Genomic DNA, 18503 nt, shown 5'->3' on the forward strand with positions numbered 1-18503 from the left:
GCTAATATCTCTGAGTCTGATTCATTGATAAGGGTCTCAGTACCCCACACAGAGAGAACAAGACAGAGACAGAAAAGGCGAAGGAGAGGGAGACAGAAACAGAGAGAGAAAAAAAGGGGAAGATTGTTTTATAAATCTAATAGACCAGGGCTGGGCCCTTTGACTTGGAATGTGACGGAACAACAAAACGTTTATTAAGCATGTACTGCGGGCCGGGCCTTGTGTCAGTACCGGGAAACACCAAGACAAAAACGAAACCTTCTCCTCTCTACCTGAAGGGAGGGGAAGACAACACGTGCATGTAGGACTTATACAGAACAGGTGTGAGGGAGGGTCCTGGCAGCTCAAAGTGGGCAAGAAAGGGGAGGGGATCAAGAAAGTCTAACGTAGAAGTGTCGTTGGAGCAAAATATCGATGGAACCCAGCGACTCTTAAGAGCTGCCATTGAGGAGGAGAGCATTCTAGGGGACGGGGAAAAGGAGGAAGGAGAAGGGAGAGGAAAACGAAGTAGTGAAAAAAGAGAAAATGGAGAAATGACGAGATAAGAGGAGGAAGGAAACAGGAGAGAAAATAAAGGAGAAAGAGGAGAAACAGAAAAGAAGGGGGGAGATGAGAAAAAGAAAGAGAGGTGGAAAGAAGATCAAGAGACAAAAAGCAACTGGTGAGGAACACGGAGAAAGAAACAAGTAAACTACAACCCCCAGCATGCTTTGAGGCGGAGGTGCAGGCTTTCCCGGAAGGTGTTTCCAGCGGAAGTGCTGAGTTGGCCTCTAAGTCTCCTCCTCCCCGGCCCTGGTGTCACCGACCGCAGCACGGACTACATTACCCAGTGTCCTCCGCGCGGCTCCGGACTCTTCATGGAGAACCTGGGCTAGAGCTTCAGGTGAGAGGGGGACCTTTGTTTTCTCGGGGGTCAGCGAGGCGGTGGAAGGCTTGGAGACCGTGCGCCCCTGGTGCGCGCGGAGGAGGAGGAACCAGGGGGAAGCTGAGGAAGTCTCCTGGGAGGGAGAGGACCTAAGAGTTGGGACGTATGATGAGATTGGACGGGTGGAAGCTGAAGCAGCGGGGATGAAACTTAGACTGGGGGGAAGGAGGCAGGAGAAAAGGGGCGTTCTCCCCAGAAAGAGAGCTGGGCCCGAAGTCGGCAGACTGGTTTTGATCAGCTTCCACGTCTGTAAAATGGAAAGAGCACTTCGCACACCTTAAAGGGTTGTAGAAGCGTGAACAAGTGTCGTGGGCTTCTATTTCCCGTGGAATGTGACTCCCGAACCGAGTCTGGAAGGTTACAAAAGACCTGCTGGAGATCGAAGGGAGGAGAGGGTATTCCAGGCGTCAGGGAGAGCCAGTGCAAAAGCGCGGAGATGAGAGACGGATTGTGATGGCTGTAAAAAGACCGGGGCAAGGAGACGAAATCATACATCCTGTAAAGGAGATATTCATATAAGTGATATGGAAAAACAGCTTGGACCCACGTAAGCGTTCTGATCCGTGCGGTGTGCAGTCACGACTCCAGAAGACGTGGTGGTGAAGCACGCGTCTTACCTCTCAGCCGAGGGGATGGACTAGACGTGTACAAGGAGCATGCATTTTCAGACTTGTAGCCATTGTTTGGCCTGACCCTCTTTGTTATGGAGAGGGCTCCTGCTGGAGGGAGGGAGGTAAAGAGTTGTGTTGGGAATGTGGGTCAGTGGTGATAATAAAGTAAAAAATGGAAGAAAGTAAAAAGTTTCATTGAAACTTTTAACAAACTACACAGAGAACAGAAAGAAGGGGACATAGACCTGCAGGGCCAAGAGTATAAATTAGCAAACACTTTAAAAAAAACCCAAACTGGACAATAGAAATTTACAGCTTAACAGACAATTCTGTTTTTCTGTCCTTTATAATTGAGATGTGGATATTTAAATTCATAATAAGATGAAAAAATTAAAAAAAAAATTAACGCGACTGGAAGAGGCCAAGTTGTGAAGAGTTTTAAATTTTGATTCCAAAAGCAGTTGGGAGCCACTGGAGTTTATCGAGTAGGGGGTGATGTGGTTAGACCTGTGCTTTAACAAAATCACTTTGGCATCTGCCTATGTGAAGACTTAGAGGTAAGAGAGGTTGGACATGCCTAGTAGGTCTGCCTGTATGTACTGGTACTTCAACATTGTGCAGGCGCAAGAATTTTTCCAAATTGTGGGGAGGGAAAGTTGATTAAGGGAACGCTGAAGCAAGACACAGGCTTTTAGAACTGAGGGGGTAGGCCACTGCTGGTTCTTGAGTATAGGAAGTATTGGGAGAAAGGTCATTTGGGGAAGAGGGAGGTCAGGGCATTGATGGTGGAACTGGGTCCTAAGATCTATCTTCCCAGATCTATAGGCCAGTACATCTATTCCTTTTTCAGTTGACTACTCAAACTCTCCTGGCCTTTAACTCTTGCACCCATCATTGTTTCTAGGATATATCCTTAGTTTTTCTAAAATTTAAAACTAGGAGGGACCTGGCTGATAGAGAAGGATTTGGCCAGGCATAGAGTAGGAAGGAAGATACCGTCCTGAGGCTTCCATAAGGAACTTCAAGAGAGGGAACTTTTCTGTTGCAGAAAATTTATAGTCATCTTTTTGTGGGACCTAGTGGAGGTGGGTAGATAAGATGGTGGTCCATTGGGGAAAATAAGTCAGATGGAATGTAGTGGGTATAGTTCTACATGGAGGCCATGGAGGTTCTGCTGTGCCATATGGGTTTTTTCCAGTGTCATGAGTGAGTTAGAGGTCTCTCTTTCTGTCTCTCCCAGGTGACATCAGCATGGCCAAGCTGCTGACCTCCCCAGTGGGCCCCCTAGAGGAATCTTTACCTGCTTTACAGAAGCATCCCTGCTCTCCTTCCAACATAGCCCAGGATTTCCTGGAGGAAGAATTAAGACTGAATGCTGAGCTGGACAAGCTACAGTTCTCAGAGCCTGTAGGCTGTATTTATAATCCTCTGAAATATGCCTTGGAGCTTCACCGAAACTATGTCACCAGATACTGCCAAGGTCCCAAGGAAGTGCTGTTTTTGGGCATGAACCCAGGGCCCTTTGGCATGGCCCAAACTGGGGTGAGGGGGTCTAGGGGTTAGGGGTGGAGGGATGAAGCATAGATGATCCAGATGCCTGGGTTGTATGGGAAAAACGTGTGATGTATGAACCAGATAGAAAATTTGTGAACGTATGTGTAGCTGTGGGGTCCCGCACTCCCTTTGCCAATTTGTCACTTTAGATTAGGGGTGGGGAATCTGCAGCCTCAAGGCCATATGTGACCTTTGAGGAACTAAAGCGTAACCCTTTGAATGACTCCAAGCTTCACAGGACAAATCCCCTTAATGAAAAGATTTGTTCTGTAAAACTTGAACTCCATCAAAATGCTGCACGCAAGGACCTAAAAAGGCCACAGGTTCCCCACCCCTGCAATACTCTCTCTACTTGACTGATGGTGGATAGCCAAGCCTGTTAACTGGTTCCATTTCACTCTTTTTGTCTACTAATTGGCCCTGGAAGCCTTTCCTTCCATCACTGTCTAGTCCCTCCAACCCTGCCCCTACACTTTAATTTCTGCCCCCTCTTAGGTCTAGAAAAGAAGAAGAGAAATAGAGGAAAGACCTTTCTTCCTGCTGAGGAAGGAATTCTGAAAAAGAACTCAGTTACTTTCAAGAGAAACAGAGGAATGTGAATAGGGAAGGGTTGGAGGTAAGAAGCAGAAGGGGATATTGAGGTGGACCTCCCTTTATTGGACTAAAGAGAAGCACAGTAGTCAGGGCTGGGTGGTCAAAATGACAATGCATTTTCTAGGATAAGTAAATGCCACCTTAAAAGGGATTACAGGCATGTGAGGATTGCACAAATCTTATAAATAAGGTTTTGCTTTTTCTTCCTCTCCCTATTCTCTTACCTCCTTTTGGGAAAAAGATTGCTTCTGAAAAAGTAAAACTTCAGACCATGTGGGCATTGTGCCATATACAGATTCCTTCCCCTACTCCTCTATCCTTGCTGTCATATCTAGGCTCAGAAGATCATAGTGCAATGAGGGGACCCCAGTTCCAGGGGTCATTGGGAGGAGAAGGCTGCCTATAGATACCCTTGAACTTCCAGTAATGAGTGCCAGGACAGTAGAGGTTTGGGAACTAGGAGGGAGGTCAGGGAGGAGTTACCAACTCAGATTCTCTGTGTGTGTATGTGGTGTGTTTACACATGCACATATGTATGTATATGTGTGTGTATATTTGTGTGTGTGTGTGTGTGTGTGTGTGTGTGTGTGTATATATATATATATAATATATATACACATATATATGTATATCCGTTTTTATTTTACATTGAATCCTTCCAATCCTGACTACTTGTCTGTTTCTATCCATAGGATTTTTCCCAGCCTTAGTCCTAAGTACCTTTAATACAGTCCTATCTGGGGCTAAGAACCTTGAGATACTCATTGACTAGTCTTTGTGCCAATTCCCAGCAACAAAAATGGTGGGTCCAGTGTCCTGGACCTTAGTTCTTGTTGGAAGTTGGAGTGGAAGAGCCAGGCAGTGACTAGAGTCAAGTCACTTTGCTTTCCAACTTTCCAGGTGGGTGGATAGAAATCTGAGATTAGATTCCTCAGGGATAATGGAAAAGGGAAATCGTACCATCACATCAGTATTCTGTCCCTAACCCTGTGACTCTCATATCTCTCTTTCATCACAGGTGCCCTTTGGGGAAGTATCTGTGGTCCGGGACTGGCTGGGCATTGTGGGGACAGTGTTAACCCCACCCCAGGAACACCCCAAGCGGCGAGTGCTGGGGTTGAACTGCCCCCAGTCAGAGGTGAGTGGTGCTCGGTTTTGGGGCTTTTTTCGTGGCCTCTGTGGGCAGCCTGAAACCTTCTTCAGACACTGCTTTGTCCACAACCTATGTCCTCTTCTTTTCTTGACCCCCACTGGGCGCAATATCACCCCTGCGGAGCTGCCTGCCAAGCAGAGAGAGCAGCTACTGGGAGCCTGTGATGCTGCCCTTCGACACCACGTGCAACTGCTGGGTGTTCGCCTGGTGGTAGGAGTGGGGCGGCTGGCAGAACAGCGGGCTCGCCGTGCACTGGCAGACATGGTGCCCGAGGTTCAGGTAGAAGGGCTTCTGCACCCTTCTCCTCGAAGCCCACAGGCCAACCGAGGATGGGATGCTGTGGCCAGAGAACGGCTGAAGGAGTTGGGCCTGATGCCTCTGTTGACCATTGAGTGAAGTGCCCAAAATATGCACATTCCCAGGCCAAAGACAATAGGGAAAGCCAGTGTTCCCAGGCATAGAAATCTCATTCTTGGACATGAAGAAGAGAATATGCCATCTGGGCTGAACGTATTCATATAATAAGGTGCTATTTGTATATGTAACATCCTGACCAGATCCTATCTAGGGAAATGGAAAATGTTTCCTTTCATTGTCTGAACTCTTTATACTGTCTCAGTCATAACACTATTCTCACTCTCTCTTCTATTTCAGTGCCTCTTCTCTCATTTGAGTCCTTCCTCTTTGGGCTTGGTACCCATACACTACAGGGAGCTGACAGCTAGATGCTTTCCCATATAACGTGGTACCTTTTATCTCTTCCTCCTCATTGGTGGTCTGGCTAAGTGGCTTATGGAGATGGTATTGGCACCTATAAGGGATTAACTTGATATTCTCAGAGAAAAGTCCCAACCTGAAGCCATGACTATCTTTAGGAAACTTTGGGCTTGCCCTTTTAGGATGTGGGTGTGAGAAATGGGCCTCATTGCAAAGGAGGGATCAAGGAGGACATTCTGACCCTTGCGGATTGGAGGCACTGAAATGCACTACCAAGAGAGGGGACATCTTTGTTCTTAAAGATCATACGTATTCACACACTCTGCTCAGGCAGACCTGTAACCTCTAGAAAACCCTTTTTAGCCTGAAAACTTATTTTTGGATGCATTAAATCCCTAATCCCTCTTTACTGTGTCCTTTTTCATTTGTCTCTTTCTTAGGAGTTTTAGGCTTGGGGGAGTTCTGTTCTGCTGGGTAAGGGAGAGAGCGTACAACAGACTGGCTCAGGCTGGTCCCTATTCCTTTAGGTTGGGTATTAGAGCAAAATGAGACACTCATGTAATTCAGCAATTAACGAAAAGAAAGTTATTTAGCCATAGCATAGAAAGGATATTCAACAAAGATATTATAGAACTTAGCTTGGGTAGACATGGCCCCTTTGGTCTCACATGGAAACGCATTTGGTCAACAGAGCCAAGTGGTGACTCAGGTGACCTTGAGACATCTGGTAAAGTCTGAAGAACCCCTGCTCCATGTGGGAGGGTCTTTCTCTTAGGTCACCAGAGGATGCCAGGTCAATATGGCAGAGGCTGCATCAACAGAAATGGTGTTTGAGCTGTAGCCTCCTGAGCCAATTAAGTTTTGGAATAGTTTTCTTGTCTTTTAGGTAAAGAACTAGCTAAATGTGTAGGGGTGGTAGGCAGAGGCCCTGGTAGATAGTAATTCTATCACAGAAACTATAAAGGGTTCTCATCTTACTCACTTTCTGGAAACTATAGTATCCCTATTAAAATCCTGTCTAATACTTGGGAGGCAAGTCAGGGATGAGTGTTGGATGAATCCTAGCCAAGTGATAGAGATACTTAAATGTCCATTTGGTGTCCCTTTCCATCCTTCCAGTGAAGACTAAGAATTCCAGCTGAGTCCTGGGTTATTTTCATACTTGCCAGAAATAGGAGGCAGTTGCCAGAAGTGGGGAGATGTTGAAGCAGACCAAATTTGAGCTACCATCCCTCAGGACTAACTAACTTTTGAAAGATAATCTAGTGATAGCTACTATCTGCTGATAGTCATTGTGTGAGAGAAGTGAGTCACATTGTCTGCAGTGTCCTGTATCAAGGCAATACCAGAGAAACAGATTCCAAAATGGGTACGTATTTATTAAGAACCAGCTACATGTAGAACAGTCTCAGGTGCCATGGAGAATACAACATGAATAAGTCATGGTTTCTGCTTTTAAGGAGCTTAAAATTCTCGATGTTAGACATGTCTCTAGTTGGAGAACTCTGAACCCAGAGTCAGGAAATCAGAAGGATCTTATTACTGACTCCCATTCCAATCCTTATCTATGATGTTATCAACTGAGACTCTGGCTTGTAGAAGTCAGTTTTTTTCTTTTATGTGTAAATGGAAGCAGTTAATGCTAAGTGAATTGAATAAGATTTGGATGGAGGGGAAGATGAAAAAACAAAGCCTGTTCTTTCCACACTTGACTCTTAATAAGTGATTATAGGACAATAGGTTTAGAGTTGGAAGGGACCTTAGAGATTATGAGTCCACTCAATCTAATTAGATACTCTTAGAGCGTGTCTAATCTACTCGTAAGTGAGAAGACAAGCCCAGAGCCTTTAATTAGCTCCATAGAATCACAGAATTTCAGAGTTGAAAGGCACTTCAGTGACTATCTAGTCCAACCTAAACCTGAAAAAGAATCTCCTCTATGATATAGACAACAAGTTATCATCCATCCTTTGAAGAGGGAGAACCTACTACCTCTTGAAGCAGTCCCTTCCACTTTGGGCCAGCTCTCATCATTTAGAAGTTTTTCTTCCATGAAGCTCAAATTAGACAGCATTTTTTACCTATTACTCCTAATAGGGCTGTCCTCTGAGGCCAAAATAGTTGACTAGACAGGGACTGATATGTCTTTGCCTTGGTATCCCCAGGACCTAGACAATAAACAATAAAGATTGGTTGAAACTCATTTATTCAGCACCTACTGTTTACTAGGCTTTTTGCTAGGTTCTGCAGCTAGAACAAAAACAAAACAATCCCTGATTCTATTAAGCTGATATTACCCATAGTTAGTTAAGTAGATAATAAACATAAAGTAAATTACAAATGAGGGAGAGCTCTATCAGTTGGGTGGAAATGGAGATCAGAGTAGGTTTCTTGTAGGAGGTGGCATTTGAGTGAACCCATGAAAGAAGCTAGGGATTCCGAGGTGAGAAAGGAAAGTTACAGGCATGACCCTTAAACAGGAGCAGAGACAGGAGACTGAGGAACTGAATTCAGAAAGCAAGGAGGCCAATTTGGCAGAAATGGGTATCACACTTTAGGATTTACGAAGTGTTTTGCATCATTAAGAACAATGGGTTCAGAGAACTGGAAGTAGGCTAGTCTGACTTGAATGAAAGGTAAGAGTTGGAGGTTTAAAAGACAAAACAAACCTAGAGAGACTGGGACCAGATGGTGAAAGGCTTTGAATGCCAGCCAAGGCATGCTTTTAAGAAAACCAGCAAAGAAAATATATAGCCAATACAGGGATGAAGATTGACACAAGGCACCACATGCATAAATCCACCTCAGAGTTTATATTGGTACCACTCAGAACTATTGCTAAGTAGAAGTCAAGTCAGCAAGCTTTTATTAATTACCTTCTGTGTGCCAGACACTGTACTAAATACTAGGAGTACAAAGAAAGGTGAAAACAAACAGGAAGAAACAATCCCTTTTCTCAAGAAGCCTGCAGTCTAAGGGGGAAGATGATACAAACAACTGTGCAAACAAGATGTATGCTGATCAATTGGAGATAAATCTCAGAAAAGATATGGGAATGGAGGGTCATCAGGAAAAATTTCTTGTAGATGATGGGATTTTAGATGGGACTTGAATCTAAAAGGGGATAATAAATTAGTCACCAGAAAGGAGATGAGCGTGCAGGGAAGGGAATCCAGAATAAAATAGTAAGGATGCTTGTTAAGGGTGATTAGGTGGATGTGGTAGGTTGGTCTTATTCCCATTACCCATCTTCCCTCCCTATAATAGGATTAATACTTCAAGACCTAGGGTTTGTATATTCCAAGTTTTTTTTTTCTATTAATGGAACTCCTACTATCACTTCCTTGGATTGCCTCTTATGGAATATAAGCTTCTTTAAGAATTTAGAGTAAAGATGGTGACAAAGTGCTACAGTGAAGCCCAGCCCCAATAAGAAGCAAAGAGGAAAAAAGAACTGGATGAAACAATGATAAATTAAATTTAATGAAAATACCACCAAGCACCTCTGTCTAGTCCATAGCTGCATAATAAGATGGTCATATCCACTAGGACCACAGGGAAAAGTGGAAATAAACTCATAAGGTAGAGGATGCCAAGGATTTCACCTTACAAGAGACAATAAAGAATTATATAAACACAACTATAAAGTGCTTTTTAGGGCCACTAGGTGATACAATGGTTAGAGAATTGGGCCTGGAATCAGAAGGACCTGAGTTCAAATTCAACCTCACATACTTTCTAGCTGTGTGACTTTGGGCACATCACTTAACACTTCTGCCCCAGTTCTTCATCTGTAAAATGAGCTGGAAAAGGAAATGGCAAATCACTCTACTATCTTTGCCAAAAAATCCCCAAATGGGGTCATAAAGAGTCAGATATGACTAAAATGACTCAGCAACAATAAAATATTTTTTACAGAAATAAAGGAAGACAAATAATTGAAGATATATAGTTTGTAGGCAACCTATGCTAATATAACAAAAATCACAATTACTGAAGTTACAAATTCTCATAGAATTTGAGACTTGGAAGGAACCTCAATGGCCAACTTGTCCAATCCACATGCAATAGGAATCTCCCATTAAATATTTGAGACAATTGATCATCCAGCCTCTACCCAAAGACCTGCAAGGTGAAAGCCTGTTTTACTTTTTCCTGACCTTGAGTCTGAAGTGGACTTTTTGTACCCTCTACCCATTGCTCCTGGTTCTGCCTCTGGAGCCAAAAAGATTAAGTCTAATCTTTCCTGCAAGATGCAGTCTTTCAGATGCTTAAGACAGCTGTCCTGTCCTCCCTATGTCTGCTCTTTTTCAAGCTAAATATTTCCAGTCTCTTAGCCCAACCCTTGTCTGACATGAACTCAAACCCTTCACCATATTTGCTACCCTCCTCTGCTACATTCTCCATTGAGAAGGTGTCCTGCACAGGGTTTTTGTTGTTGGAGATCTCTGATCTATAAATACCTTATAAACCAGACCATAGGGCAAGATTGTGGAGATTGGAGAGAGAGAAAAGGAAATAGAAATAACTATGCAGAGGTTGGGGGGGTAGGGGAGGAGGAAGGAGGGAGATAGCAAACATGAACACAGAATAAGAGTCTGTCTAGGGATCAAAGTCCAGAATCCTAGAAGCTGGTCTTGGGACTCTCCCTTTCCGAGGAAAGAGAAGTATCTTGCCTGGGGAATGAATGAATGAACAAAAAAAGCACTTCTTGAGTTCTAAACATAGGGAATGGGCAGCTGGGTGGTGCATTGGCCAAAGTGTTGGACTTGAAGTCAGGAAGACATCTTTTTTAGTTCAAATCTGGCCTCACGCTTAATAGCTATGTAATTCTGGGCACTTAATCCTGTTTGCCTCAGTTTCCTCATTTATAAAATAATCTGGAGAAGGAAATGGCAAGCCATTCCAGTTTCCAAGAAAACCCTAAATGGGGTCACAAAGAGTCAGATAATGAAAAATGACTGAACAAAGTACAATGGGAATGCAAATGCTAAGGAAAGCCATCTCTGACATTAAGGAGTTTATATTCTATTGAGGAGACAATGTATGCAAGAGAATGGTGGTCAAGTAGTGATTTTTGGTCTGCATGGATGATGAGCTGAGCAATAGAAGAGTCGATTGACATGTACTTTCTGGTAATAATCGCAGAATTGATTTGATTGGGAGTGTCAGGCACAGGCAGCAAGATTGTAAAAATATGGTGGCCTGGAAGGTACCCAGAGAGGCTTTTTTTTCAATTTATTTATTTTTAGCTTTCAACATTCATTTCCAAAAGATTTTGAGTTCCAAATTTTCTCCCCATCTCTCTCCTTCCCCACCCCAAGACACCGTGCTTTCTGATTACCCTTTCTCCCAATCTTCCCACCTTTCTATCACACCTCTCCCTTCCCTTATCCCCATCTTCTCTCTTTTCTTGTAGGGCAAGATAGATTTCTATATTACCTGTATTTCTTATTTCTCAATTTCATGCGAAAACAGTTCTCAACATTCATTCCTAAAACTTTGAGTTCCAACTTTTCTCTCTACTTCCCTCCCCACCCATCCCTGCTGAGAAGGTAAGCCATTCAATATAGGCTATACATGTGTACTTACACAAAAGACTTTCATAATACTCATACTCCTTCCCTCCTATCCTGCCCCCCATTTATTCTATTCTCTCTTTTGACCTTGTCCCTTCTCAAAAGTGTTTATTTCTAATTACTCCCTTTTCCCATTTGTCCTGCCTTCTATCATCCCTCCCATACCCCACTTATCCCCTTTTCCCCTACTTTCCTATAGTGAAGATAGATTTTCATACCATATTGAGTGTGCATGGTATTCCCTCCTTAAACCAAATGTGATGGGAGTAAGCTTCACTTTTTCCATCTCACCTCCCTTCTTTTCCCCTCCATTGAAAAAGCTTTTTCTTGCTTCTTTTATGAGAGATAATATAACCTATTCCATTTTTCCCTTTCTCCTCCCAATATATTCCTCTCTCACTCCTTAATTTTATTTTTTTAGATATCATCCCTTCCTATTCAACTTACCCTGTGCCCTCTGTCTATGTGGATATAATCCCTCCAAATATTGAGAAAAGTTTCATTTGTTACAAATACTATCTTTCCATATAGAAATGTAAACAGTTCAACTTTAGTAAGTCCCTTATGATTTCTCTTCCTGTTTCCCTTTTCGTGCTTCTCTTGATTCTTGTGTTTGAAAGTCAAATTTTCTATTCAGCTCTGGTCTTTTCATTAAAAATGCTTGAAAGTCCTCTGTTTCATTGAATGACCATTTTTTCCCCTGAAGTATTATACTCAGTTTTGCTGGCTAGGTGATTCCTGTTTTTAATCCTATCTCTTTTGACCTCTGGAATGTCATATTCCAAGCTCTTAGATCCCTTATTGTAAAGGCTGCTAGATCTTGTGTTATCCTGATTGTATTTCCACAGTACTTGAATTATTTCTTTCTGGCTGCTTCCAAGGCTGGGCTGCACCCCACGCCCAGTGCGATAGACCTTTCCTGTTGGCCTTCGAGGCTATCTTGGGCAGGAAATCTCTTTCACTCTGTCGTTTTGTGGCTTTTTCTGCTCTAGAATTTGTTTAGGGTCGTTTTTTACAGGTATTTTATGGGCTATGGGGAGAGAGCTAGAGTATGTGTGTCTTTCTACTCCACCATCTTGCCTCCACCCCTCCAGAGAATGGCCAGGATGGAAAGAGAAGCATGACTTAAGTGATTTGAGAAAGATCGGAGGTAGCTAGGTATGGTGTCACTCTTTTGAACTGATCATTATAACTTTAGGGACTTTGAAAGGTAGATTTTGGTCAGGGTAGAGGTAGACAGGGGTGTCTAGAATTTGCTTTTGAAAGATTGTTTATGAGTTTAGAAGCCTAAATAGAGAAAAAGCTGGAATTAAGACTAAGGGACAGTGTAAGAGAATGGTTTTTTAAACAACTTGAATAATAGTCTTGGTCTCCAAGGGGACCATGTGGAAAGGATGAATATAATCTGCTTTCCAGAAAAACTTAATCTACCACACAAGAATTGGCTCAGTTTGTCAATGAAGATTTATTAATGTTTATTCTGCAGTCAGGCACTGTTAAGCACTAGGGGTACAAAAGAAGACAAAATATAATCCCTGTTCTCAAAGAGCTAACATTCTAAAGGGAGTGACAACATGCAAACAAATATATGCAAACAAGCTATATGAAGAATAAACTTCTGATAACAGAAGGAAGGCACTGGAATTAAGAATTAAGGGGATCACAAAAGACCCTGTAGACTGGTATTTTAACAGGAATTTGAATAAAATCAAGGAAGTCAGGAAGTGGAGATGAGAAAGGAGAGAATTCCAGGTATAAGAGACAGTCAATGAAAATACTGGGAGTCTGGAAAGGTAATGTCTTATGCAAGGAACAAGAAGGCCAGTGTCAGTGGAAAACAGAGTACGTGAAGGGCAGCAGTATAAGGTGTAAGAAATCTGGGAAAGTGTGTGTGTGTGTGTGTGTGTGTGTGTGTGTGTGTGTGTGTGTGTGTGTGTGTGTGTGTATGGGGAAAGGTTATGAAGAGCTTTTAATGCCAAATAGAAAATCTGACATTTTAACCTGAAGGTAGAATTCTCCCCATTCTCAGAGAGCAGGTTTGGTTGAATGATGAAGTTAGAAACCAAACTACAGACAATAAAGAAGACAGTAAGCGGAAAAGAAGTGGAAGCGTCTATTATAGGTAGTCTTCTCAAGGAATTTAGCCAGAAGCAGATACTTGGAACAATACCGAGCAGAGATGGATGGATGGATCAAGTAAAAAAATTTAGGGGAATGGGAGAGACATAAGTTTGTTCAAAGGTGGTAGGGAAATAGCAAGTAGACAAGGAAAGATCAAAGATGAGGGAGCATATGGATGATGGGAGAGGGAGGGAATGTGCTGGAAAAGACAGACTTGTGCATGTAGAGGGGTTTGCCATGGCATGGAGAAGGACCAGCTCTGGCTTAGAGTGGGATGAAGGCTGAGAAAGTGACAAGCCATCTTACATATGTGAATTGAGGAGGGGAGAAGAGGAAGCTCTCTGTGAATAGCCTCACTTTTTTTTAGTGAAAGTTATGGCAAGGTTCTCAGCTGAGAACTATGGGAGTTTAGAGGAGGTGTGAAAAGTTGAAAAATCACTGTTAAGTGGAATAGTGAGTTAATTAGGTAGGTATGAAAGGATTGCCTTGCTGCAGTGAGGGCCTAGTTGAGATTATGTAGCATAAATAGATCTAGTCAGCTCAATTTCATGATTATTTTTTTCCAGCTTCACTCAACATCATGTGAGCAGGAGGGAAGTCAGGATGGTGGGAGTAATCTAGGACTGAGGCTTATCAGGGAAGAGTCAGCCCTAGAATAAGGAGGCAAGGGATTGAAGAAGACAATGTAGCACTGAACTGATTTGCTAAAGAGTCAAAATAGGGAAACACAGGAGAGTATATCCAGTGTAGGGGTGCGGACCTGGGAAAGAACTAAAGGGCAGTTATATGTGAATGAAGAGCAAAGTTTGGGGTTGCAATACAGAGAGAAAGAAGGAATGATAATAGAGTCTGATGAAAGAAGGAAATTTCCCAGTTCATAAACACAGAAGTAGAGCATTTGAAGGGGATGGTAAGATTAAGGGTCTGACTATCTCTGTGTGTACTTGAGGTGGGATGGAGGAGTAGGTCATTAGAAATGAGCAAATTGAGGAATGGGGAGAGGGTTTGAGAAAGTATCAGTATGTATATTGGACTTCCCTAGCATGAGGGCAGGAGTTGGGAAAGAAATTTAAGACTCTGAGCCATGTACTGAATTCATTAAGGAAAGAAAAGAAGTGATCTGGAGGTCTGTAGACAATAGCTACCAGAATTTTGATTGGGTGGTAGCTATGAACTGAGTCATCCTCCAAGGAGGAAGAATTACTGAATGGGAGAGGGAAAGACTGGAAGTAGCTATGGGGAACAAGGAGTATTCTAGCTCTCTCATCTTGACTAGTGATCTGAGGGAAAATGAGTGAAAGTACAACCTTCTAGAAAGGTAACCAGGGAGGCTGCATCATTAGAAGGAAGTCAGGTCTCAGTGAGAGACCAAAGATAAAAATGGTGGGAAAGTAAAAGACTTAGGAAAGCAAGTTTGTTACCTATGGAGCAAGTACTCCTAAGAAGCATAGTGGAAATGATGGGTAGGTTTAGAATTAGGGTTCAGGGGCCTGAGAATAAAGAAATAGAAAGCAAAGAATAATGATAGCTGGGGATTCAGATTCACTGGAATCAGGAGGGTATAAAAGGGTAGCAGTTTATTATTCACCAAGGAATGAGTTTTAACCTCATTAGGGCTTTGGCCTTAGGGTGGTGTCCTCTTAGGGTATTAGGCAGCTCAGAGGAGGGGCCGCTGGGATGAGCTGATTGAATGGCTAAATAAATAAAAACCAAAGAAAGAGTAAAAGTTCCTATATTTGCAAAAACATTTATAGCAGCTCTTTTTGTAGCAGCCAAAAATTGGAAATAAAGGGGAAAGGCTAAACAAATTATGGTATATTCTTGTAATGGAATATTATTGTGCCATAAGAAATGACAAAATGCACAATTTCAGAGGAAACTGTGAAGACATTTATGGTCTGATGGAAAGTGAAGTGAGCATAAATACAAATTTATGTAGTAACAACATTATAGAGAAAGACAATTTTGAAAGACATTAAAACTCTGATCTATGCACTGATAAACCACCAGTTCAAAAGACAGAAGATGGAACATGCCACTTCTGCTTGCCATTAAAATGCAGAAAGAGGGATACATTTTTAGACATAACCAATATGAAAATTTATTTTGCTGAATTATGTATGTTTGTAATGGGGGTTTTCTTTTTTCATTTTCTTAAAGTTGCTTATTTGAGTGAAGGGTACAGTGCGTGGGAGAGACAATTATAAATGTTTGTAATAAATATATTTTAATACAGAAAAAGAAATGCTTAATAATTTTTTTTTTAATTTTAAAGAAAGAATCAAAAAGATGGGCTTTGACAGGAGGTTTAACTTCCAATGTAGAAGACTGATTATGTTGGTTAGCTATATGGTTTATAGGTGTGAATGAAAATGTGTCATTCAATATATATCTTTAGATGAGTTTGTAATTGTATTGTGAAATCTCTGGGTTTTTATGGTGTTGAATGGTTCCAGGGTGTGTCAGTGACATCACTGTGCTTGATTTGTATTCTGTGGTCTAGGGATGTGTCCCTCTGATTTATAGTCGTGTGGATATGTTTCTTTAATGAGCCTCTAGGGATGGATATCTTTTCAGAAGTCTGCATATGAATTGCTCAGTTTTTGCCTACATATTTGCATCTGTATCCCTGGGACAGTTTGCATTTACAGCCACTGTATTTTTTGGGGGGGGAAGGGGAAGAGTACTAAGCTCTATTTTTTTTAGTGAACCAGGCCCTTTTGGTGGAGCTATGAAGTCTGAGTGCCCCGTGTATCTACTTGAAGGAGGATCCCTTGAACAGCACTCAGAACTCTGATGCAGCATAGGACTTACCCTGGAGATTGGGGTGGGTTTTGTGTGTTTCTATAATAGAAATGTTAGGGCTAAGTATGCCATTGAGTTACTTCAGTTGACACAGTTAATGTGGTCCCTCATATCCTTATCAATAGAGACTGAGTCAAAGATGTTTGGCATTGAACAGAAAAAGTAGCCTTATTCAGTAGGCCTAAAAGAAAAAAACAACTTCACCTCTGTCAGTCATTTGAAAATATATTGCTGAAGACTTGGAGAACTCTCAGTGTTGGGCTTCTGGCAGGAGCAGGGAGAGGAAGCTTCAATGAATTATCAGTTTCATCACTCCTGTAACATTTTAGCACTAAAGTAGATATAATAACTAAAGTTCATAAATTTATAGAGTATTTTTCTTAAATTCAAGAACATTTTACTGGCTGGGTTTGTGCAGCTCTGAATCTTGGAACATTTATTAGTGAGATACTTTTTCCTATAACTAATGAGTTCTATGATAGTTTCCATGCTGGTACAATAATCTAAAATTTATATCTCTTAGAGAATGACTCCCGGGGATATAAGAACAGAATTATTCAGCTATGTGGAAAATTAAGCTACTCTGATTAATTTTGTATATGTGTAGTCATTTAGTTATGCAAAATCTTTTGCAGTTTTGGCATAATTCTAAAAAATGAAAAATATTAAAGCTTTTTTAGAGTTACTTTGTAACATGAAAGCATGCTATCTGGTATTCAGATTAGAAAAACAGTATACTAACTTTGTCTTTACCTAGGTGAGAAATAAGCATCCAATATAATAATTTCTTGCTGTATATTAACTGAACCTTTTAAAAAAATTTTAAGTCCTATATTAAGTTGCAAACCTAGTCAGGTTAGAAAAAAGTAGCAGATTCAAGCTTCCATTGTTGGGATTAGGCCTGTAAATGACTCCTGCACTTCTAGCCTGGGAAAAATAGGAAGACCCAGTCTTATATAAATAGTTTACTGAGTAAGTAATTAAATAAATAAATGCTAGAAAAATTTTAAAGTCTTATTTTGAGGGAATATGGAAAACTTCAGATGCCATCCAAGATTAATTCACTTTCAAAATTAGCAAAATTCAATTCATATTATGTACCATGTGATGTATGAATATTTGTTCAAAAATATATTTCAAAGAATGATATAGTTCTATATACTAAAACTCCAGAATAATATACTAAGAAATACTGATACATTCTGTTTTGATGTTAAACATTATATTTGAAATTTGTAAAAGTGCTCAAGAACTTCATTCATTAAGTTCTATCTCTCTAAAGGAGAAGGAAGGAGAATACTTTAATCTTACAGTACCCAGATAGCTAAGTGGACCAGTGAATAGAGCACTGAACCTGGAATCCATAAGACTTTATTTCAAATCCTGCTTCAGATACTTACTAATTGTGTGATCCTGGAAAAGTCACTTAAGTGCATCAGTTTCCCCATCTGTAAAATGGGGATAATCATAGCACCTATCTCCCAGGGTTATTATGAGAATAAAATGAGATAATGTTTGTAAAGCCTTTTGCAAACTTCAAAGCACTATATAAATGCTAGATATGATTGTGGTTAATAGTCTTAATTGGATGCAGTGGTGAGTGAGTCAGCATGAGCAGGAAGAGAAGGCGGTCACCTCCTGGAAAATTCCCCTAGTGCAGTCTAGGCTTGACTCAGGCTGGTCCTCTGGTAATTTAGATCTGATACTGGAATGAAATATTGGACACTTCTAAGGCATTCACTAGTCAACATAAGAATGTTTACTCAGCCATAACATAGAAGAGATTTTCAGCAAGGTTACAGCACTCTGCTTGATTAGACCTGGGTTCCCCTCAACTTCATATGAGATGGTATCTTTCTAGAATGAAGGGTCTTGACTTCATGGGGATGAACCTTTTTATACTTTTACGTGACCTGGAATTCATGTCTGTACCCTCAAGGCTACCAGGAAGCTGCATTACCGGTAGTGTGGTTGCTGTTTAGTTGTGTCTGACTCTTCATGACCCTGTGGACCATACTATCTATGGGATTTTCTTGACAAAGATACTTGAGTGGTTTTCCATTCCCTTTTCCAGTGAATTAAGGCAAACAGATGTTAAGTGACTTGCCCAGGGTCACACAGCTAGTAAGGATTTACAGCTGGATCTGAACTCAAGTCATCCAGGCCCAGTGCTCTATCCCCTGAGCCACCTAGCTGCCAGTAGTAGTAGCTTGAGCTTTAGTCCCTTAGGATAATCACGTCCCAGGGACAACTTACTTGCCTTTTAGGGAGTTGCTAGCCTACCTTTCAAGGCAGAAGTTGGGTGGGGAGGAAGGCAAATGGAATCTTGTGGATATTAATTATTGGTTCATAGCCTATTCTCCCCCATCCCAAATATTTGGCCCATTCAGATGGCATAAAACCTGATAGTCCCTACAAAACAGGAGAGTATAGCATGTACTCTA

The 18503-nt window shown here is 41.5% G+C and overlaps 1 protein-coding gene across 3 annotated transcripts; it reads left to right on the forward strand.

The window, feature by feature from the left end:
• Positions 1–602: 602 nt before the first annotated feature.
• Positions 603–5959, forward strand: SMUG1 (single-strand-selective monofunctional uracil-DNA glycosylase 1). 3 transcript variants are annotated; one of them, XM_072653030.1, is made up of 3 exons: positions 603–883; positions 2777–3078; positions 4703–5959. In XM_072653030.1, exons 2-3 carry the CDS (start codon positions 2788–2790, stop codon positions 5231–5233), a joined length of 822 nt encoding a protein of 273 aa, XP_072509131.1. In that variant the 5' UTR covers positions 603–883; positions 2777–2787; the 3' UTR covers positions 5234–5959. The 3 variants fall into 3 exon arrangements, with proteins under 3 accessions (XP_072509131.1, XP_072509132.1, XP_072509133.1); XM_072653031.1 differs by having other exon boundaries at positions 761–1658; XM_072653032.1 differs by having other exon boundaries at positions 849–1472.
• The last annotated feature ends 12544 nt before the right edge of the window (positions 5960–18503 follow it).

The sequence above is a fragment of the Notamacropus eugenii genome, chromosome 3 (assembly GCF_028372415.1).
Source record: "Notamacropus eugenii isolate mMacEug1 chromosome 3, mMacEug1.pri_v2, whole genome shotgun sequence".
Lineage (NCBI taxonomy): Eukaryota > Metazoa > Chordata > Mammalia > Diprotodontia > Macropodidae > Notamacropus > Notamacropus eugenii.

Coding starts and splice junctions, on each gene's coding strand:
- SMUG1 (XM_072653030.1), top strand. CDS start 2,788: ATGGCCAAGCTGCTGACCTCCCCAGTGGGCCCCCTAGAGGAATCTTTA. Junction 3,079..4,702: donor TTGGCATGGCCCAAACTGGG/GTGAGGGGGTCT, acceptor CTTTCATCACAG/GTGCCCTTTGGGGAAGTATC.